Source organism: Grammomys surdaster, unplaced genomic scaffold, assembly GCF_004785775.1.
Source record: "Grammomys surdaster isolate TR1022 unplaced genomic scaffold, NIH_TR_1.0 317, whole genome shotgun sequence".
NCBI lineage: Eukaryota > Metazoa > Chordata > Mammalia > Rodentia > Muridae > Grammomys > Grammomys surdaster.
The window spans coordinates 364,333-386,815 of NW_021604736.1; the positions used below are offsets into that span (position 1 = coordinate 364,333).

Below are 22,483 nucleotides of genomic sequence, written 5' to 3' on the forward strand. Positions count from 1 at the left end.
TCAGGCCCGGCTCTCACTTTCACACCTACTTCCAAACCCCAGAGCCCGAGAGGCTGCTGGAGCCCAGCCCAGCCAGCCTAGAGAGGAGAGAAGGGAGGGACCCTTGAGAGAGCTCTTAAATAAACACTTGGGGGAGGGGCACCCAAAAGAAGGCTGCGGTTTGCAGCTGTGCCAGTTTTGGGCTCACTTCCTTGGCTAACTCTGGTTATTGTTATTGTGGGGGTCTTTGTCTGACTGGGACTGTCAATATTAAGGGGGCCAGGGGAAGGCGGTAATGAGTTTGGAACTGGAGGGAGGCCAGCACCCTTCTTCCGCTGGAAAAGATCCTGCCTCTTTGCATTTTTAAGTGTGTTTTTCTGAGACTGGAGCAACCCCTGGTCCTTGTCTAGGCCAAGTCTTGGGGGTTAGGATGTAATCAGAAAGGCCTTTGGAGACTCTGAACCGGCATTGCTGACAGGGCAGGATCCCAGTGTCCTCTCTGCATCTTCAATTTCTCTCCCTCCTGATCTCCTCAAGTTCTCTTCCACCAAGTGGCCATTTTGAATGATTCTCAGAGATCTTGGGTGCATGTAGCATGTGGGTGGGCCTTGACTTCTTGTCATTTAGTGGAGCACTTCTGTGTTTTTGCTCAGCCTTCTTTCTCAGTTCCTCCACATTCCTTCCTAATTGAGTGCTTGGGGGCAGAAGCAGCTCTATAACACACATACACACACACACACACACACACACACACACCCCTATCTTCTCAATCCCCTAAATCACTTTGGAATCCTGGCTCTTTGAAACTAGATCTGTGCCCTTCCCCCTTCCATTACCAGGTTGGAGAAGGCTGTGAGTTTGAGGGGAAGGGTGAGCCTTGGAGGGCTGGTACCTCCTGGAGTTAATTAGGGAAATGTTAGCAAATGAAAGGGGTGGGAGGGGTGGGCAGCTGTTCCCTCCTACCAGGCCTGTTCCCAGAAGGCCTTCTGCTCCAGGACTTTGGAGACTGGATATAGAGGGTGGAAACCCAGACTCCAGGTTGCCAAGGTGGAGAGACACTGGCACATCTCTGCTCTTCCCCGCCTCTTGCTTTCCCCTCATACACAAACTGGAAATATTTCCTGTCTCTATTTCTCAATCCCTGGTTGATGTCCCAGAATTACTCAACCTCTCCAGCTTTAGTCTACCTCTCTGTTAGCTCCAAGGTCGAGGGTGGAGGCACAGGCGAGGGGAAAAAATGCTCCAGCTTTTGGCTAGGCTGGGCAAGGCCTTCAACTCTCTTTGTGTCATTGAGGGTGTCAGAGCCTCCGTCTGGGAATCTGGGAGCCCAACTCCCACCTTCCTCCCCACCACCAGCTCCATTCAGAAGGAATACAGTGGTGGACTGGATATCATCACACTGGATGACCTGGAGGGCTGAGGGGGCAGCAGGATAGGATTTACTGAGTGCCTGTTTTCTTTAATCCTCACAGAAGCCCCATGATGGGTTATTTCTGTGCTTCAGCTACTCAAGTGGACTCTAGTCACCTGGATCTCATTCCCATGCAGACAAGGAACCTGCTTTTTAAGCAAGTGTGCCGCTTTGAGCTCCTCCAGGAAGTTGGCCTAAGTGGCATCCAGTCACCTGCTTCAGGCACTGAGCCCCATGCCTATGCCGTACCTAAGATATTTGTTCCAAGGACCATCATCTCCCAGAGTGAGGGGCAGCCCTCCCATACCCATTTCTTTTCCCCAAGAGCAGGAATAGGTCCAAGTTGGTAGTAACAGTAGAGGAACATGTTCCCAGCACTCAGATACCGTAGGGTGGAGTCCCACTAAAACACATATTGTCTGGTTCTGGCCTTCTCTCAGCGTTGGCTCCCTATCTGTAAAATGAGGAAGGACACAGCCACATGCCTGACTGAGTGCTGTTGGTGTTGAGGTTCAGTGGTCATACATGTACTTGCCACAGAGTAGACAGTCCAGTGCTGTCAAGAAGTGGATGCAGCCAGGCCTAGTGTGGACAAAGCTTATCATCTCAGCCTTCAGGAGATGGAAGCTGAAGGATTTCAAGTTCAAGGCTAGTTTGATCTACGTAGCAAGACTTTGTCTCAAAAAGAAAAAAAAAAAAAACCCTAAAAACCAAAACCCAATGGCTGAGTATGTAGCTCAATGCTAGACCTCTTGCCCATGGTTGGATCCTTAGTACTGGGGCTTGGCAGGGTGGAGGATAGGAAAAAAAGAAAAAAAAAAGGATGCTTCTGATGAGCTGGCATGTTAACACACACCTACAATCCCAGCACTCAGAGGCAGAGGCAGGCAAAGACTAAGCCTAAAACCAGCCGGGGTGAGTCTGCCTCAGGAAACCAATGGCTGGGCCAGGACTCCCTTAACCCAGCACTCAGGTTGCTCTGGTCTAAACAGTTGCAGGCCAGCTCAGTGTTACAGTTTAAACAATTTAAACAACAAAAATCACCCACACCTTTAATCCCAGCACTTGGGAGGCAGAGGCAGGTGGATCTCTGAGTTCAAGGCCAGCCTGGTCTACAGATCGAGTTCCTTGACAGCCAAGGCTACACAGAGAAACCTTGTCTCGAAAAACCAAACCGAACCAAACCAACCCCAACAAACAACAACAAAACCCAGGAAGAACCAAACCAAACCAAAGCAACCAACAAATTAAGGGCTGGGCTGGGTATGTAGCTCAGCTGGGGAAGTGTTTGCCTAGCATGTGCAAGGCCATGAGTTCAATTCCTAGTACCACACAGATAGACATATGTATATGAGTGGAAGAACACCCCTGCATATAAATTAATGGCAGAGCTGCTGAGTGCATGTCCTGTGCCAAGCCTCCAGTCTAGGCACCTTAGAAGCGTTTTCTCTTTTACTTCTTACCCAAAGTGGAGACTTTCTAGCTTACCTTCAGTTTATGGAAGTGAAGGTATTTAGAAACGGATGGATGGTATAGAGAGGCTGGGTAGACTTGTTGAGGATCACGGGCCACTCTTGACTTCTCCCCCAGCTCCTGTGCACACAGAGATGGCCTAGGTGAGCACTGTATTCCCAGTGCATGGGTCCAGGCATTCACTGATTGCAGTGCAAGGAAGTCACAGACCCCAACTGATCATCTGCTCTTCCTCTGTCTCTGCAGAAGCCGCTGATGGGAGCTCCACTCTGGGAGGGGGCGCTGGCACCATGGGTTTGAGCGCTCGATACGGACCCCAGTTTACCCTGCAGCATGTGCCCGACTACCGCCAGAACGTGTACATCCCTGGTAGCAATGCCACGCTGACCAGTGCTGCGGGCAAACGAGATGGCAAGGCTCCTGCAGGTGGTAACGGCAACAAGAAGAAGTCGGGCAAGAAAGAGAAGAAGTAATGTGGAGGCCAGGCCTTGAGCCACAGGGCAGCCTCCCTCCCCGCCAGTCCAGCTTTCCTTACTTGTACCCAGGCCTCAGAATTTCAGGGCTCACCCCAGGATACTGGTAGGAGCCATGGCCATGCTCCCCTTTGGGAAACAGAAACAAGTGCCCAAGCCAACACCCCCCTCTCTGTACCCTAGGGGGTTCAATATGCAAAGAGAGTTCTGCTGGGACCCCCTATCCAATCAGTGATTGTACCCACATGGGTAGCAGGGTTAGTGTGGACATACACACACAAAAACCATGCCACACTCCCTTAGTTACAGCTGAACTCATCCATCTTCCAACCCCTCTCCCTACCCCACCCACTCCTTCAGTCCCTCTCTTTGAGCAAGATAGTTGGGCTGTTGGGGTGACAGGCGAGCTAAGCAGGCTCCTAGTTCTGAACAGTTGGGAGAGAATTACAATCTTTTGGCCTCTCCTTCAGTTCAGCTTTCCCCCAAAGCACGGTTTGGGACCAGTCTTATCATTTACTTCTAGAGCCTGAGACCAATACTTAAGTTTTGGGGGACAGTCACCATCGCTCTGGTACTGATGATGCTTGCTGGATTTGGGGAAGGCATTTTGCTACCAAGCCTCTTTTCAATGCCTGGGGACTACTAGTCTTTTGTTTTTCATTGTTTGATGTTCCCACTGCATGCTGTGACTTTCCTACACCTCAAAGAAGAGACTCCTTTGCATGTCTGGAGACAGTAGGGGGTGGTAAACTAAAGGGAAGTTGAGTGTACACTGCTGGGAGTGGGGCAGTGGGCAAAACAGCCTGTTAATAGGGTCTTGCAAGGGGCTCTGTATGTACCCAGGGTACTGGCTCAATCCTCAAATTCTAGCCATAGACAAACACCAGGCCAAACCCCTCCATCCTGGTTCAGCCTGGGCAGCTTGGGCTGAGCCACCCGGACCAGTGGATTTAAGCTGACATTTCAGTCCAAGAAGACTTCTAAATGAGTTTAAGACCAGATAGCAAAAAGGGGCCTCTGTGGGTGCTGGGTACTCCAGAGGTGCCCTTTGGTGGGAGGGTCAGTGGTCCTAGCAGGAAGGGAGGCCCAGCAATGTCATTCTTGGACCCTGGGTCTAGTCCAGTAGCTAGAAAAAGGGACCAAGTGGCCATAAAGTCTCAGCCAGTGATGAGGCTTTTCCACTGGGCCCCTGTAGTCCTCAAGCCCCTGGCCTCCACCTTACCAGGTGCCATTTCTTCTCAGAAGGCCACTGCCCAGGCCCCCAGGCCACCCCCTCGTGGCCAGAGACCGGTTAAAGCCCCCCAGTGCCTCCTTGTGCATAGAACTCCCTCTGCCCCAGCCCTTACAGTAGTGTAGAAGCCTCCCCCGCCCCGCCCCCTCCCGTTGGTGTAGAATAGCCAATAGTATAGTGTGGTGTGCTTTTACGTGATGGCGAGTGGGCAGCGGGCGGTGGGCTGTGCGCAGCCGTCTGTCCTTTGAATCTCAATCTGCCTGCGCGGCCCGTGCTGTGTTTTGTGCTGTGTCCACACGCTGCGGCGACCCCTCCCTGTACTGACTTCTCTATAAAAGCTTCTCTTCGCATAGTCACGTAGCTCCTGCCCATCCCCCTTCCGATATCTCTCGCAAGTTTTATACTCTAATATTTATATGGCTTTTTTCTTCGAAAATTAAAAATAAAAAATGGTTTCTTCTGAAAGTCTGACTGTGTTTGTTTAAGAAATGGAACACAGAACATGTGGGTGGAGTCGAGGGGTTTGTCTTAAATAATAGAATCAAAGGATCATAGTTGTTTGTGTCTTGATTTTATCTAGATCTATTTTTGAATTGCGTGTGCTTGTGCAGTGCGCATCTGACTGCCCAATATGGAGTGCATGTTTCCGATTTCCTGGCGTCTCTAATAATATGTGATGAACTGTAATGGTGCTTGTGGATCAGTATGCGGTGGCGGTGTCGCTGGAGAGTCCATTGTGGGGGGTGGGGAGTTTGAATGCGTGCGCAACTGAGTGCAGATTTATTCTCAGGGCTGTCTCCAGGCAGAAGAGGAGACCCTGCATTGGGGGCGGGGAGCAGGAGCGTGAGTGGGGGTGGGAGGGCGCTGGGGACTTTTTCCTCTGTTTCGCCCCTTCCCCACTAGCTACCTCCCTTCAGCTAAGGGGCTGATCCAGAGGAGGACGGATTCTCCTTTGCCTACCCCTCCTCCCTTGCAGCTGCCTAGAGGTCTGAGGAACAGCAGGAATGAATGCCCGGGAGAAAATTTTCTGAATACCGTGTTCCCTACCCAGGGCCTCAGTTTCTCTAAGTGGAACTTGCTTTCACATTCTTTTTATAGCAGCAAAATCAATTGAAGGGATGGCACAAGATGGCCTGGGGACCCAGCCTTTTTCTCGGTCCCCCTCCCAGCGTGGCTCTTCTGACTCCTAGGTTCCTGCAGCTCCTGGAGTCAGGAAGGTTGACACGGAGGACAGACACAGACCCACAGGTTTTCTGGAGGGTTAGTGAGAGCATGTTCATCAAAAGAGCCAGAAGAGGAGTTTCTGGGCTCCCTCCCTCAGATTCTGGTTACCAGCTCTGCCACCTCCCGGTCTGTTGCCATGGAAACCGAACCTTCCAGGCGACTTTGACTTTGTGTGGGAAGGGTGGTGGTGTGTGAGGTTGCTGCGAGGAAAGCAGGGTTTTCTCAGAGCCTGGTGTTGGAAGGGCGGGGTACTGAGTGCCTGGGTTCTATTCTGGGCAAGGAAGCAGACGGTAGGGCAAAGAGCAGCTGTGGCTGGTCCCTTAATTGGTATGTGGGCACCAAAAGATGAGCGGAAACATAGCCTCTAGGGTTTCGAGGCAGGTAGCCACACCCACATCTCTGCCTCTGCCACAAGAGGCAGCTGCGCGGGCCCAGGGGCTATTTAAAAGGGTTTTACTTGTAGTATAGGGCTATCCAAGGACCCTTTCTGTCCCCCATGGGTCTGCTCACTGTTAAGGCGTCTTTGTTGAAGTTACAACTTGCTTGAACAAGCATAGCTTAGTGGCCAAGTCCTCTGGTGTCTGGGCTGGGACTTCTGACCCAGGTTGGGCAGGCTCAGGATTCCAGCACCAGGGTTAAGCACCTCTAACTTGGCAAGGATAGAGGACATAGGTACTGACCAGAAAACTGTGGCATCTGGAGGAGCCAGGAGAGTGAGAAGCTGGAGGTGAGCTAAGGGTCACAGTGTGGAAGCAGCTGGAGTAAATAGGACAACAGCCCTGTAAGGGGCTGTGGCTCAAAGAAGCCACCATGGAGCCGAGCCAAGCCACGCCCACGCTCAATGGCGGGACTGGTTAGCTTTTGACCACTCAGATCAACAACTGAGTGGGACACCACCAAAGAGACGCCTAGACCACTACAGTGAAAAGAACCAGTCCAGAACTTTACAAAAGAGGCCAGAGGGAGGTTCTGTTTCAATGCTTTATTGACAGTTGGAAACAAACCCATCAAACTGGAGGTGATGACATCCCAAAAGCCCAGGAGGCAAGGGGTTTGCATTTTACCCCCTCTACTTAAAAAATTTAATTAAATGCATTTTAGCAAAAGTGATTAAAAAAAGAAAAGGGTCAAAGCCCCAGATGTCAGCGAGCAAGATGGCAGCTCAGGGAAGAACCAGCCCCTACTTCAGTCTTCCCAGGAAGGAGCCCAGGAGCTGCCACTGTTCCTCAGACACAAGCTCTGGCAACCCAAACAGTCCTCCCTGGCCACAAGGCTCCTGCACAGGCCCTTGTGTCCTAACTCCTCCATGCTCTGGCAACTCTGTGTCAAGCCTGGACAGTGTCATTCCTTCTCCGTAGCCTCGGAGCTGAAAGGGGCCTCAGTGGAGGACAAGCAGTGACCCTAAGCCAGAGAATGGGAGCTTCCTGAGGTCTGGGACCCCCAGTCTGGCTCACTGTTTATATGGGGGGGGGGCAGGACACCCCTGTGCCGCTTCTCAGCATCCACTTAGCATCTGCACGTTTGGCTTGATAATTAAATACATTCATGAAAACACAGCATCTGAGCTCTTGCTACCCTATGGTGTGGCCCAGCCCACCCAGAGAAATTTCTCTTGCCCCAGAACTGATGCTAGGGAAGGGTCTGCCTTGACCTCACGGTTTAGTCTTGAGGAGTGGGGCCAATATTTAGGCCATGTTCAGGACTGACCCCAGGAATGCTTGAACCTACCATCAAAGCCTCTTTTATTATGGAGGGGAAAGGGGACCAAAGTTATTTTTTCTTAAAAAAATTTTCATATAAAAATAGATCCATTTGCAAAACAATTTCTCAGCCAGGAGGCTCCGCCTCCCATTTCCTTGGATGGAGGGGTGAGGTGTTGGGATGGCCACTCTACAGCCCACACTCCAAATGAGACGCACCAAAGCTCCGGGGGAGGCGTGGGGGAGGGGGCTCAGTCACAGGGTGGAGGTGAGGGGGCTGGTGCAGAGGAACCAGGGAGGCAAGGGCATAAAGCATGGCAGCGGGCAGGGGGCAGGCCCCACACTGTCACTATGCCCTAGCGACCTGCCTATGGCTCAGACCTGGGCCACAGTGGGACAGGGAGAGTGGTTGAGACCCTTTGCCCGGGAGACCTTTCCCAGGAAAGTGGGGTAAGGGTGGGATTTGCTTCCTGCTTTTGCAGCAGCAGCTCCCAATGCCACAGCACTAGTAATAAATAACTGCCAGGAGGCAAAGCAGAGGCGACAGCAGTGAAAAGATCTAGCCCGAAGGTTCACAAGTCCCATGCTATTCTCAGGGCCAGAGAAACCACAAAAGAAAAGCACAAATGCAGCAAGATTGACCTAGGGGAAGGCCCACCAGAGAGTGGGGCTGAGAAAGCAGGCTGGGTTCTGTCTGAGACCAGGACCTCTGAGTAACACAGAGGAGGAGACAGGGTTAAGGCAGCAAACACAGACCCTGCTTTGGTAATACAACAGCCAGGGCTGGCTGGGCTGGGATCAGGCCACCCCTACACGGCCCCTTCCTTCTGGCCTCCAGGCAGCTGAAGCTGTATGTGATGTTCAGAGAGCAGCAGGCCAGACAGAGAGACAGGGTCAGGTGGTGGAGTGGCCACTGCAGAGGGATATCTCCTTGACCATTTAGGCACATGCTGCAGGTAGACAGTCTGGGCTTCGCCTAGGAGCAGCAATGGCCATAAAGCCCAGCTTAGCTTGCACGGCCAACTAGTTCCTTGGCTTCTTCAAGGATTGTGGGGACTCCTTCACTTTTCTTGGGCACCTTAGCAGGACCAGTAGCCATGGCATCATCCTTGGTCAGCTCTGAGGCTAGCAGAGATGTGACTGCACACCCAGCCTTCCTATTGACTGCAAGAGAAAACATGAGATTCCATTCACAGAAGTCCTGGTTTCTAATCTCATTACAATTCTAAAGCAGGTGTTCAGCCAGAAGCCATGCAATTGTGGCTGCCTTGTCTGGTTCTGAGGCATTATCAGAAGGAGAGCCAGAGACTCAACATAAAATAAACCTTTGGGGGCAAGTACGAAGGTTTGGATACAGTTTTGGACAGATCAGGACTTGAAGGGCCAGAGACATGGCCTAGCAGTTAAGAATACTGGCTGCTCTTGCAGAGGACCTGGGTTTGGTTCCCAGCACCTGCATGGCAATTCACTACCATCTGTAACTTCTGTTCCAGGGAACCCAGTGCCTTTTTCTGGCCTCCATAGGCACCTGGCATACACAGGATGCGTTTGCATAAATATATGCAAAACACTCATAAATATAAAATAAAAATACATCTTTAAAAAAAGAAGAACTGTTATAGCGTTGGCTGTGTCATATATCAAGAGAAACAGTACTCAAAGTCCACTTTCTCCTTTAGGTTTGTTGGAATTAAGTATGTGAAAGCTTACCACACAGTATTGTTATTTTGTAGGCACTCCACAGAAAGCTCGTAGGTAAAACTATAAGGCTGCCTCAGGAAAGCCTGTTCTAGCAAGAGGCAGCTTTAGTAGGCTTGGAGGGGTCTTGCAAAGAGGAGTGCAGCCACTAACTGTCATCACAGGCACACCACACTCCCATGCGTTTCTCCAACAAACAAGGTCCACAGGCCTGCCTCTTTCCCACCTCTTCAATGTGTAAAATGTATGTATACAACATATGTGTGCATGCACACACTAAGTGCTGAAAAGATAGAGAAAAAAAAACCTACAGCAGAGGAAGCCAAGGATGACTAAGAGGGAACTCCTAGAAAGAAGTTTCAACCAAAGTCTCTCCTGCTCATTTATGAATCCATACTTAAGACTCCAGTATCATCAGGAAGACAGCTAGATCCTTGGGACCATGCCCACCTTGTGATGACCATCATGCCTCGTTAGCAGCATGCAGGGACTGCATATACATCTAGAAACCTTGAGTTTTCAAAGCCAGACATAAAATGTCATATGCTATAAATCGATTCCACATATTCTATAAATTGATTCCTGTGAATTCCCAGCTTAGGAAAGTTCACAGAGAAAGAAGATAGAGTAACAAGAAAAAGTGACATGGTGGTTCACACCTGTAATCCCAGCACTTGGGAGGCTGAGGCAAAAGAATTCTTAGTTTAAGGCCAGCATACTTAGAAGCTAGCCTCAGCTATAAGATCTTGTCTCAAAATTTCTATATAATCAAATAAAGGCACATGGAACAAATGCCCCTTGCTCCTACAATGTTTTTAAATGTAAAACTAAAGCTCATGCCAGAGGCTGGTAAGATGGCTCAGTGAGTAAGAAGTACTTGACCCCAAGCATAGTGGCAAGCCATGGACATGTATGTGTGCATGAGCAAACACACACACATACATTTTATATAAAAAAATGTGTATGTCAGTATCTGAAACAAAACAAGTAAAAAGCTTAAAACCAGAAACTGATAGAGGGGAGAATCAAAAGTTCCTGCTACTTACCAGAGAAGGAAAGGGTTACCTTTATTTGAACATCTCAGTTTGTATGTACACTGAAATATCCTTAGATACTCCGTGAGAATGTGCACAACTGTTACGTGTGCGTTAAAAAGGAATTGCTAATGGATATGGAGTCTCTCTTGGAGATTGAAAAAATATTCTGAAATAAAACAATGGTGACAGTCGCATAATTTTGCGCAATCCCCAAACTGTATATCTAAGAATGGTGACATAAAAACAAGAGCAAAAGCTGGGGGCAGCAGGCCACACTGTTAGTCTCGGCATTTGGGAGTCTGAAGCAGGCAGATCTCTTTGCGTTTCAGGCCAGCCTCATCTACATAGAGACTTCCAGAATAGCCAGAGCTACAAAGTGAAACCATCTCAAAAAACAAAAACAACAACAACAAAACCAAAACCAAAAACCCCCAAAGAATCTTCCTGGGACCTAGAAAAGGCTGGAGTGAAGAAAGCCTGAAAGAACCAGTGCCAAGTCCACACTCCCTAATGACTTCACCATGAGCAGGAAGAGTCCATAGGTGGACTGCTTTGGGCTAGCAAAAAGCTTTAGGTAGGCGGAAGCCAAACCAGGTAAGAGAGTCCAAGTCTTCTCCAGGGCTAGCAGTCTCAGTGCAGAGCCATGACCCAGAGCTCATATTTCCACACCAGCAGAGGCTGCCCACAGGGAGCACACAATGCAACCAGATACCAATTTAGAGTCTCCTCCTCCTCCTCCTCCTCTTCCCAAGGGCACAAAGGGTTATCTACCAAGAGGAGAAAGAACAGAAAAAATCCTGCTGATAGCATATTGGTGTATCTAGGTGCAGATCACAGGAAGAGGGGTGTGTGTGTGCGACAGAGAGAGAGAGACAGAGAGAGACAGAGACAGAGAGACAGAGGAGAGAGAGACAGAGACAGAGACAGAGACAGAGAGACACAAACACACACTCAGGGCTTCCCCAAGTTAGATGCTGAACTGGAAACAAAGCATTGCTGCAGGAACTGATGTAAGAGGATGTGTGGGCTTTTCCTACTTTCCATCTTCGTCTCTTCTCATATGGGTTTCCTTTCTACTCTTTCTAAAGCACTCAATTTTCCAGGATCCCACTGTCATGTCCAGAAAAACACAGTGGCTCAGTATCTCTTTACCACAGCCTCATATGTGTGCACATGCGCACATCCGTCTAACTGGAGTGAATGAACTGCAGCAACTGCTGCTGACTCAAAACTCTCTCAACAGTTGCCTTAGAGCAACACAGAAGTTAAGAGAGTTCCAGAGCAGCAAGTCATAAGCTGCTGCTTCCTCTAAGATTCCCTGTTGTACCTGGTCCAGTAGCATTTCAGAATATCTCTATACTCATGAGACTTCTGCTTTCTTATATGTGTCCTAAGACCTAGGGGAATATGGCAGACAGAGAAAACAGCACAATTGCCTCTTTAAGCCATAGGTACACTAGGATGGACATGAAATAAAAAACGAGAAAGCCTTTGTTCTGAGGAAAAGAATCAAGGGAACCCCAGCATCCCAGTTTCTGATCTATCTCCATAGTCACTGCTCTGCTGATCAGACTAAATCAGGAAATTGACTTCCTTCGTCTGTAAGACTACTGAGTACTTAGAGTAATCACAGAACTTGGTCAGTGTTTGACTATGTAGTATCTGGAACAATTACTAACTAGGAGAATGGGCCCATATATTTGGGGGTAGAGGCAGAGTCTGAGAAAATGGTCAAATATGGGAACCTAGAAGATGGAGGTGAGCAAGAGAAACATGTAAGCAAACCCTGCAGAGTAACACTAGGAGCTCAGCTGGAAAAAGTTAATGGTTCAAGGAAAAAAAAAAATCCTGAGACACAAGCAAAGAGGAAGTGTTCTTGTTAATAAGCTTCCTCAGGGAAGAGGAAACTGGGACAGATGGGACAGCCATTATCATCCTAAATAACTCATCCATGTCTGAAACTACCCTAATTATACCTCTTGTCCTATTTTTACAGAATTGGGGAGAGTGGTGATAAAGGAACACTCTTCTCAGAGAGGTGGTTCATCAGAAACCCTCCCTGGTACAGTTCACCACCTCCAGAACGACCACTGTAATGTCCTAGGCCAGAGTTTTCTGGCCTGGATAGAGGGGCATTGTAATTTCTGTCCAATAATGCACGCTTAATAGAAAGAGTCCTGGATTTGGATTCATAAAATCAGGACACAGTTATGGCTTTACCACAAGACCCTAGGTGTAGGGTCTTAACTCTTCCTACCTATGAGCAGAGTGGATACTAATCAATACTAGGGCCTTTAGGCTTATCAAGGCTCTAACACAGACCTCAATTAGCAATAAGTGGAGCTTATAAGGAAGCTGGGAGACAGCCTAGGGAAGACTCCAGAGAGATAGATGTCTTTCTTGACTTTCATTCTAGTATGTAAGTGGCCTACATGCAATGCAGGCAGGCTTGGAGAAAAAGTTGAATCATTAAAACCACAAGCTGACTCAATCACAGCTGGAAATGGGAGCTCTAATACAGTCACATGGATTCTTCTTCTAGACACTCAAGCCATTGTTCTTCCACACCCTGCAGACTGTAGCAATTTACATGCTACTTTTAATGAACAGCCCTGATAGTAACTCTCCTCTTCCAGCTCCTCAATGGATCTTTGTATTGGGGTCACTCCTTCATGTCTCCAGAGACTGGAAGATTTTAACATTCCTAGAGACTCTAGAGGGAAAGCTAGTGTCTTTGAACAGAGACAGCTGCCCCTGGGAAGGGAAAGAATGTGAGGCAGATAAGCCTGCCAGTGCTCTGCTTCTCTGGCTCTCAGCACTTGGGCATGGGCAGCAGTTCTCAACCTGTGGGTCTTGACCCATTTGGAGGTCACATGCCAGGCATCCTATATATCAGATATTTACATTACAATCCAATTACAGTTATGAGGTAGTAACAAAAATAATTTTATGGCTGGGGGTCAGTACGACATGAACTGTATTAAAGTGTTGCAGCATAAGGAATGGTGAGAACCAGCCGTCATGAAAACAGTCAGACGTAGCCAGACAAAGAGTAGAACAGCTGGGTCCAGCAGCCCTGGAGGGAGCTTGCGATTACCGGAGCCTCTGTACTTTTAAAATGGGGCTTTCGAAATTGCAGCCTTTCTCTTCTAAGAAAAGAGCCTAAGTCCTTGGCATGCCACTCTGATGCAAGGCTATATCACTTCAGATGAGGTGAAACTCAAGTACAAAAAGCTCTCCAGAGTAACTGGCAAAGTTTTAATGAGAGTCTCCCAGATATTTGTTGAGCCTAGCAAACCAGATCAGAAAGATAAGAATATAAACTGAGGCTGAGTTAAACTATGCAATCCTTGTTTTCAACTTCTTTTAATTTCAGTGTTTTCTAAAAGTTCCCTTCCACTGTCTTTCTAACTGGGAGACAGTACTCTGACTAATTCATGTTATGAATTTCTACTGAAAAGGTAGCTCTGATAAAAATTCTTTTTTCTCTATTAGCATGTCTGGTTTTTTACTAGGAAAGCAGTAGAGACAGGGGCATCCCCAGCAGTTTGCACAGGAAGCATCTGGATCTCTAGTACAATTCCTCAGGAAGAGGCTTAAAAGGGAATTCCCCATCAAAGTCTGAAGTAGACTAGACTTAGTCAAGAGGGTCAGGGAGGACAGCACAGTGAGATGCATGACACTTCTGTTAGGTAAGAAACAGTGCTGTGAAAGCCTTTACAAAAACTAAGACCCAAAGGGGTCCCATTAGCTGTGCTTGCTATACAAAGGTCTATCTGTAAAACTGATACCCACTTCTCCTCCCTTTTGAGACCCTATACTCAGAAACTGCCATGTAATGGACAAGTTGTAACCAAGGATGTTTGTTTGTTTGTTTGTTTGTTTGTTTGAGAAAGGGCTTAGAACATATCCAGGGGAGTTAATGGAAGGAAATTTTCCCCGAGTATTTGGAGTGTAGGTAGAAGAAGGCAGCCAGTTATCAGAGGAGAATCACAGCAAACCATATGGGCCAGGAAACTGAGTTTATACAGGCTTGTATAATCTGTGCCTTTGGCTAGGGTCCTCCTTGAAGGGTGTGAGGCACCCAAAGTTCCAGAGACACCACTGTGTCCAGCCATCTTCTCTCTCCAGAGGTCTCCGAGTGAAGCTTGTATCTAACGTCTGCAGAGCCTTTGCCAGCAAACAGGAAAATGAGAGCCAGGCCTTAACTCTGTCATAATGATGCTTCTGCTGTAGTTGTTACTCTTGATAGAAAGAAGCCATGACAGCTAGGCCTCCGAAGGATCCTAGTGTGGTCTTTCTAACAACCCAGTGCACAGAAATGGGAAGTTTCTAAACTGAAGCATCACATTCTTCCTCGGCCCTCCACTAGCATGATCAGGAGCAGAGACCCCACAGCCCCCACCCAACTAATTGGGCTCCATTTGTTTACTTACCCTGCCGCGGCCCTCTCTTCCGTCGGAATGCTGCCCCTGACTGCAGAGCTTCTAGAAGACTGTCCATCACACCTGTCTCATCCCCCTCTGTGATGAACAAAGACAGAGGCGAAAATTTTTCAGTGAGAGCAGCAAAGCAAATGTCAAAGTGCACATGAAATACATGGCTGCTGTGTGGCTTTCCCCACCCCTGCACATTGACAGACAGCTCATGAAAGACAAGAAAGGGTCAACCTTTCACGCCTCAGACCCATGTTTACTTGTGTCGGTTTAAAAACTGCCTGAAGACTCATTGCCTATTAGTGTAAACGTGAGGTGTTTGTTACAATGTCATCCTACTTGCACTGATCAGGACCAGCACACAGTCTCCTAACACTAACTCCAAGATCTGACTAAACAGAGACCATGGTTATAAATCAAAAGGCAGCTATGCCAGACAAAGCGACCACATCTGTAATCCTAGTACTTGGGGGGTAGAAGCAGGAAGATGTAGAGTTTGAAGCTAGCCTGGGCTAAAAAGGAAGCCGTGTGTCTGGGGGTGGGGGGAGCAACTATTCTAACTATTATCAATTTCAGTGTTTCACTCGAGTCCACATCAATGACTGAGGGCTTGGGCTTCAGGAGGGTTAAAGGCAGAGAGCACACTGGTCAAGACTGAATTTCATATTACTACTGCTTCCAGTGGTTGCATCTTCCTGAAGATAGCTCTGCAGGTGACAGCTGAAAGCAGCAGGCTGGAATACAAAGAGTTAAGGTAGAATTCCAGTTCTAGCCAGGCTCAGTTTCCATGGCAACAGCTCAGGATAGTGAAATCTGAAACTGAAATCCCAAGGAGCTGGTTGGCTATGAGGTGAAGACGAGGGTTCATTACTGCCAGCGCCATCTGCTGTCTGAACATCACCAGTGCAGCTGACCTACATTCAATTTCATTTGCTTGACCCATGCACTTAGAATAGGGTAAGGTCCACTACGCCACCTGCTGGCTGGGTTACATAGCCCTTATCACAAATATCATTTGGACTCCACCTTGTTCCCATTACATCTTACACAATATAGAAAGAGTAAAGCCCTAGAGGCCCAGGGAGAACAGGGAGGGAAATGATGAACACTTGGTATACATTTTAACAGTTTTATGGAAACAAAGTTGGTGGCTTAAATACAACTATGATAAAGGCAAGAAACTACTCTCAAAGTCTCTGGGAGCAAACCATGTTGGTCTTTGCTGTTTCTGCTCAGCAAATTTTTAAGGCTTGACAGATTTAAGAACCCCTCACTTTCAGAGGCTTATAGGCCTTACAGATCAGGGCCGTGCGCAACATATGCTGCATTTACTGTATTTCCGCTGCCCAAAGGAGTAGTGGGGGCAGGGAATCCTCAGCAGGAAAGCAGCAGAGACAGGAAACAGAGGGCCAGTAATTGAGACCATATGCTCGAACAAAGACATGTTTCTGCTGGAGAAAGAGTAGCCAGCTTTTCACCCCCTTCTAGAAGTTCAATCCACTTATGATCTCAGCCGTGCATACAACACTCTATGAGGTAATAGGAACAGCGAATTGGTGAAATAAGGGGAAAGGAGAGCTACTTCAAGACGGGAGGAGTCAGCGAAACATTTTGGGAACCCAAAATATTTAACAGCAGGAATGAGAACAGGTCAGGGAATGGTTTTTTTGACAGGCAGAAGTGAAGAGTTAAGTGTGACAGCAATTCCCAAATCACAAGGGTGAAAAGACATAATCCAAGAGGCAGCAAAGGAGAAGAAAAGGAAACCATGTTAAATCCAGTACCGGGAGCTTGGAAGCAGAAGGCTGCCAAAAGCTATTTGCCAAGAGCTACGTGCAGACCTGGGTCCCCAGACAGAGAACCTTTCGGTACCTTCCCACTGCTCACCTGCATTCATGTCTATGAGCTGTTCTCGCTTCTGCTGCTTCTCCAATCGCTCCTTTTCTGCCTTCTCCTTGGCTAGTTTTGCTCTCCGCATCTTTTCTTCTGTTTCCCGGCGCTTCTGGTTCTCCTTGACTGCTTGCTGGAGAAGGGAGGGGACCAGATGGAGGACATGTGGAAACATGTAAACCCTCCAGGAATCATTAGGAACCCCATGAAAAATAGCAGTTCACCCTTGCTCACCAAAAACATATTCCTAAAGTTGTGCAGATCCATAAAGAATTCTTCTACAGACAACTTCTTAGGGTCAAAGACGAAGTAGTCACCTAGCTCCTTATAGAGAGTCTCCATGTTGGAGTGCATCATCCGTAGCTTGTTATACTGTTCCTGTGCATCCTTCACAAAGCTGTGCAGCCAGGGCGTAAAGGACCAAGACCAAGAAGCAGACCCATATTGGGGTGGTGATGGCACACACCTTTAATCCCAGCAGAGGCAGATGGATCTCTTAAATGCTTGAGCCCAGTGTGGTTAACAGAGAGAGCTCCAGGACAGCCAGAGCTACACAGAGAAACCCTGTCTTGAAAATACAACCAACCAACAAAACAAACAAACAAAAAACCAAACAACAACAAAACCCAAAAAGAAACAGACCCAGGTCAGAGAACCATTTAAAGATGCAGAATGGGCTACACAGGATACACCATATACTCCTGTTCATTACACAGAACAGAAGCACTGTGAGTATTTGTAAGAAGACAGAGGCAAACCATAAGCTATGGTTTACCCATACAACAGAAGCTACATAAATTATTACAGAAACAATGCTGAGACATAATGAGAAAATGCTATGTAATGGCAGTGGTTATCTCTGTGGAAGGGTGTCTCCATGACAGCAGTGGGGAACAGAGTAGGAACTCAGGGCTTTTAGAGTAGGTAGCTGTGTTTATACCAGAACAGGACAGAACAGACACTTGGAGACTTGTAGTTTATCTGCAAGGTGTATGTCTACAATAAGCTTAAAAACTATGTAGTTAGTGGAAATAAAAAATGTAGAGGTAAAAAGTGAATGCTGCTGTCATCCCTCTCATTCCCCTGGGGACCCAAGTCCTCCAAGAAAGGATATAGTCATCTTCTCAACAAACTTGTCCTTTTCGTCTGTGGCAGCTGGGAAATTCTGAACATCGCGTTCCACATCAGCAATCTGTTTCTTCATTTGATCTAAGTTCTTCTGCAAGTTCTCAGCAGAAACTGGGAGACGAACAGCAGAGCTCATTGAGTAGCTCAGATAGTCTCTGAGCCTCACCCTCAGCCACCCTGCTTGGGTTCCTCCTTTTCTCCTCTAGGTATGCTGCACTAGCCCGAGAACACTCCTCTCTGACTCACATGCTGGTTTTGATCTTCGCAGTAAAAGCATGAGTACTTGTTAACTGAACTTCCAACCTTCACCCACTGTATAATACTAACAGAAGCAGACTTCATTTAATTTGAAATGAATCCATGGGATCCCTGAGATCCTGGTCTCATTTACTTCAGGTTAACAGGGTTTTAGAAGAAGACATAGGTAGGAACACAGAAGCTGGGTGGAGCTCTGCCAATTTTAACCTGGTGTTTTGTGAAGTTTTGTGTAGTAAGGCCACTGGTGACAAAAGCTGTGGACCTAGGCTAGGCGTTGGTGGTGCATACTTTTGATCCCAACACCCAGTGGCATAGGCAGAGGCAGAGAGGCAGATGAATCTCTTGAGTGTTGGAGGCCAGCCTGGTTTACAGAGTGAGCTCCAGGATAGCCAGAGTTACATAGAGAAACCCTGTCTTGAATGCAGTGTCTTATTTCTTTCCCCATGTAGAGACTTTTATGGCTCAGGACCATCATCTTTTTTAGAAAAAATTTCAAATTATATTTACTTATTTGTATTTGTGTGTGTGTGTGTGTGTGTGTGTGTGTGTGTGTATGCGCGCGCGCGCGCGCGTGTGTGTACACAACTTGTGAGAGTTGGTTCTTTCCTTCCACTATATGGGTCCCAGGGACTGAAGTGTTGAAAGCAGGTATCTTTACCCACCTCAGCCATCTTGCTAGCCCAGAACCATCTTCTAGCTTTGCCCTACACTGCCTTACCTCTGCTGGCTTTCTCTACATGGGCAAGCTCATCAGGAAACTTGAGGACATCAGGGTAGTCATTCTCACATAACTCAGCCAAGAAATGCAACAGAGTCATCTTCTGATCTGCGGACTTGGTGTCTCGAAGCTTGTGGGGAGAGGACAAACCATCAGACTTGCCTCAAACCAATAGGCCAATACCGGGCTCAAGCAGCCTTCCATCCCTCTGTCCTCCTGTCTGACCCCATGGTTCACCTTACAGAGGAAGCTGATATTGAAGCCAAAAGCACCAGCATTCCTGGAGCCTGCGTTCATATAGTTTCCAACGAGCAGTGTGAGCTCCAGGAGGCTGGAGAAGCCCTCACTCTTCCGCAGTTCTTCACACGCAGCAGTGACACACACGATCTCAGGCTTGATGTTCTCAACTTGCTCACTGAATTGGAGCTTCAAGAGGATGGCGTTGAGACGAGGCCGAAGACGGGGCACTGTGCCCATCTAGTGAGGAAGAAAAGAAATGCCATTATGGAGCTAATGGAGAGAGACATCTAAAAAGGAAATGGGCTGATCCTCCTCTGGGAGATTAGAGCTCCAGAAAGGGGAGGGGGGTGACTAAAAGATTGACTAAAAGATTCAAAACCAGTTAAGAGGTAAGGAGCAAGCGACCCGACTGATCTCCAGAGGGAAGGACCGAGGGAGTTGGAAAGAGCTGACTGCTCTGGGCCTTACTCACCACCACGCCGAACTGCTCTGACTCAGCCAGATCATCATACTCCTCCTTCAGCTCAGAAAGCATTTTTAACTGCTCAGGTTCTGGCATCTGTTTGATGAGGTTCTGGAAAAGAGCATAAATGCTGTGTGTGGGGTGGAAGCCTGGGAATCATGAATCAAGTCCCACACTCTGGCCCCTGATCATGAAGGAAGTGTGGGGGTGGGGCAGCTTTTGAGGTGGGGGGACTCCTCAGTCTTTTAAGGTAACCTGGCCATCAGGGACAGAGCAACTTCTTCAGCCAGCATTTTAAGTCAAAATTGCTTGAAGAAGCTTCTGCTTACCAAGCAAGAAGACAAAGTTGGCATACAGCTGCACAGAAGAGCCAGCTCTGGCAGAACCTCCTTGCTGCTTACCTGGATCATAGACTCCGTGAGAACAGCCTCATTCACCTCCAGGATAACATTCTTAATCTCTTGATAGGGCATTCGGAATGAGCCCAAAAAGATTGCTGCCAGAGAATGAGATACAAAGACAGGTTCTTCTCATCTTCCTCCCGATTTGAGACCATCCTAAAAGCCCACTCTGCCTAGCTAGTTGAAATCTGAGCTCAAGTCCAGAGCTGGAACTTCTGTTGTCACCCATTTCCACACACAAACTACACCATGCCACAGTGTGAATGAGCTCAGCACATTCAACAAACACTATGACTGCGCTCACAGGAATCTTAGAACCATTCACCTGGGGTAGATCCCCTCTCCCACAAAGCTGCCATTACCTTGAGCTGCTCATTCTTGTCACCCCTGGTTCTCCAATACCACCCCCCTCCCCCTACCTCCCAACCCCCCCCCCCCCACCACTGGAGCTGAGGACCAAACCTAGGGCCTTGTGTTTGTGAGGCAATCCTCAACCAGACCTCCTCATTCTTAAAATGGCCAAGTTCTAAGAAACACTCTTGTCCTTCCAATTCCCTCATGTTCTAATCTGACTCTTCAATATTATCAAGAGTCTTCTGAAGATGGCTCAGTGGTTAAGAGTATTGGCTGCTCTTGGAGAAGGCCTGGGTTAGTTCCCAACATCCATGTGGCAGCTCACAACTGCCTACAAGTATCTGTAACCAGTTCCCTGTAAATCCAGGAAAGTCTCAGGCCTCTTCAGGCTCTAACCACATGTATGTGCAGATAAAACACGCAAACACATAAAATTCAATCTTCTATAAAAACAGCTCTCTTTCATTTATCTCTTCACCATCCACGCTGGCTTCTCTGACTCTGTGCAGCCCTGGCTATCCTGAAACTTGCTCTGCAGACCAGGTTGGCCTTGAATCCAGAGATCTGCTTCCTGAGTGTGCATTACAATGCCCAGCTCTTAAGGTGACCCTAATATCATTCTCCTTCAGCATAAGCAGTCAAGTCTACCTTAAGAACCTTCTTGACCCAATGCTCCCCTTTTTTTCCAGCATTCTGAAAATACAGATATCTATTTTTCACCACTAGAACATTCATCTATCCTGTGCTCACAAAGCCAATAAAAAGGCAGCAGTCAACGAGTGCACGCTATAAAAGGTTCTATCCTGCCACCTGCAACTCAAATCTGCTGGCCACACTGTCCTGGGTGAGCGTGCCTTGCTTAGCATGTGAGTTTCCACCTTGCAGAGCCATAAGCACTCAAGTGTCCCTGTCCTTCATCTCCTCAACCACCAAGTCCCAGGACTTTCGTCTTTCTATCCGGTGCCTTGCTTTTCGTCCTCACCACCTTAGCCTTAGGTCCTGATCACCTCTCATTGGTTTAAAGCATTATGATGGCTCATCCTCCTCCTGACTCTTCTCCTACTCAGAAACTGAGCCTGAAAATCACACACCAAAGCAGCCTTCCAAAGATGACACAGGGCTGTAACAGTCACTTTCCTGACTAAAAATCTCCACAGAAACTTCCACCGCTGTAGCTGGAGCTCTGCAGTTTCCAGACTAATCGAGTAATCTCATGCATATGGGTTCACCCTCCTGAAGAGAGGCAGTCATTTCCTTCACTTAGCTCCTTCTAGTCAGGTCTTCAGCCTGTTTTAACAGCATCTTATTGAGAACACTCCTGGTGTTGCCCTTCAACACTCCCCACATGGCATGCATAGAAGCTTAGCTTACTGCCGGTGCTGGCCAGGGTATTCTAGGACAGCCTTATGGCTGCAGCTACCTTCAGCCACTGTTTCGTTTTCCTTTCTGTCCTCTCCAGACACATAAGTCAAGAGAACGGAGCTGTCTGACTTGGCTTTGTATTCTCAGGATGAAACAGGCACTTCTGCCTGCTTGCCTGACCTACTCTAAACAATCTAATTCTATCCTCTCCTCACCTAGCAGGGCTAGGGATGTGCTAGGCTACTGCTCTGCACTAAATGACACCCAACCCCTCAATTCCTTGGCTTCTTTCCTTTCATTTACACAGAGTGAACATAGATTTATTAAGGAAAAGTGAGAACGTCCATGAGTGGGAGCGGTCATGGGGGAGAAATAATGACCCGGATTCCTTTCTAAACTAGTTCCTACTTTAGTATCACTCCACTGGGAAACAGAATGCACTGGATTAGAGTCTTTCTTCTATTATTTTCTAAAATAACAATTACTTGTGTTTGTCCCTAGACACACTTCTTAGGAACAGAGATTAGCATTACTTTAGTCTCTGTCAGAGATTTCTAAATACCAATACCTATGAATATTAATCAAAGTTACATCATCAAGGATAATAAAAACTAGGCTTGCTTCTGAAGCATATCTACAGATCTACAGATGGAACAATGCAGAGATCAGCATGGTCCTGTGTAAGAAGGACACACACAACTTAATTTTTAGTGTGAAATTGTTAACCCTAAAGCTGAATTTAAATAAAATGTATTATGTATTTAATTTAACCCTTCAACTCCACCCCATCTCCCAAGACAGGGAGGGTCTCACTATATAGCTCTGGCTGTCCTGGAACTCACTATGTAGACCAGGTTGGCCTCAAATTCACAGAGATCCACCTGTCTCTGCCTCCCAAATGCTGAGATTAAATAAAGGTATGCACAATCATGCCTGACTTAAATAAAAATTTAAAGCAAGGAGAGAGAGAGAGAGAGAGAGAGAGAGAGAGAGAGAGAGAGAGAGAG

At 47.6% G+C, this 22,483-nt stretch overlaps 2 protein-coding genes across 14 annotated transcripts in view; one reads left to right on the forward strand and one right to left on the reverse strand.

Moving 5' to 3' along the window:
* Positions 1–5,032, forward strand: part of LOC114629825 (protocadherin gamma-C4) — a 122,204-nt gene extending 117,172 nt beyond the window's left edge. For all 12 annotated transcript variants that reach the window (XM_028777944.1, XM_028777936.1, XM_028777938.1 and 9 more), the window contains exon 4: positions 3,110–5,032. In XM_028777944.1, the coding sequence (XP_028633777.1) occupies positions 3,110–3,336 (227 nt within the window). In that variant the 3' untranslated portion in view covers positions 3,337–5,032. The remainder of the gene's footprint in view (positions 1–3,109) is intronic.
* A 1,726-nt stretch (positions 5,033–6,758) lies between these two features.
* Diaph1 (diaphanous related formin 1) overlaps positions 6,759–22,483 on the reverse strand; it is a 96,958-nt gene continuing 81,233 nt past the window's right edge. For both annotated transcript variants that reach the window (XM_028777888.1, XM_028777887.1), the window contains 9 exons: positions 19,761–19,855; positions 19,369–19,470; positions 18,894–19,133; positions 18,657–18,786; positions 17,667–17,791; positions 16,787–16,951; positions 16,550–16,685; positions 14,663–14,749; positions 6,759–8,655 (listed from right to left, as the gene is read on the reverse strand). In XM_028777888.1, coding sequence (XP_028633721.1) covers positions 8,498–8,655; positions 14,663–14,749; positions 16,550–16,685; positions 16,787–16,951; positions 17,667–17,791; positions 18,657–18,786; positions 18,894–19,133; positions 19,369–19,470; positions 19,761–19,855 — 1,238 coding nt within the window. In that variant the 3' untranslated portion in view covers positions 6,759–8,497. The remainder of the gene's footprint in view (positions 8,656–14,662; positions 14,750–16,549; positions 16,686–16,786; positions 16,952–17,666; positions 17,792–18,656; positions 18,787–18,893; positions 19,134–19,368; positions 19,471–19,760; positions 19,856–22,483) is intronic.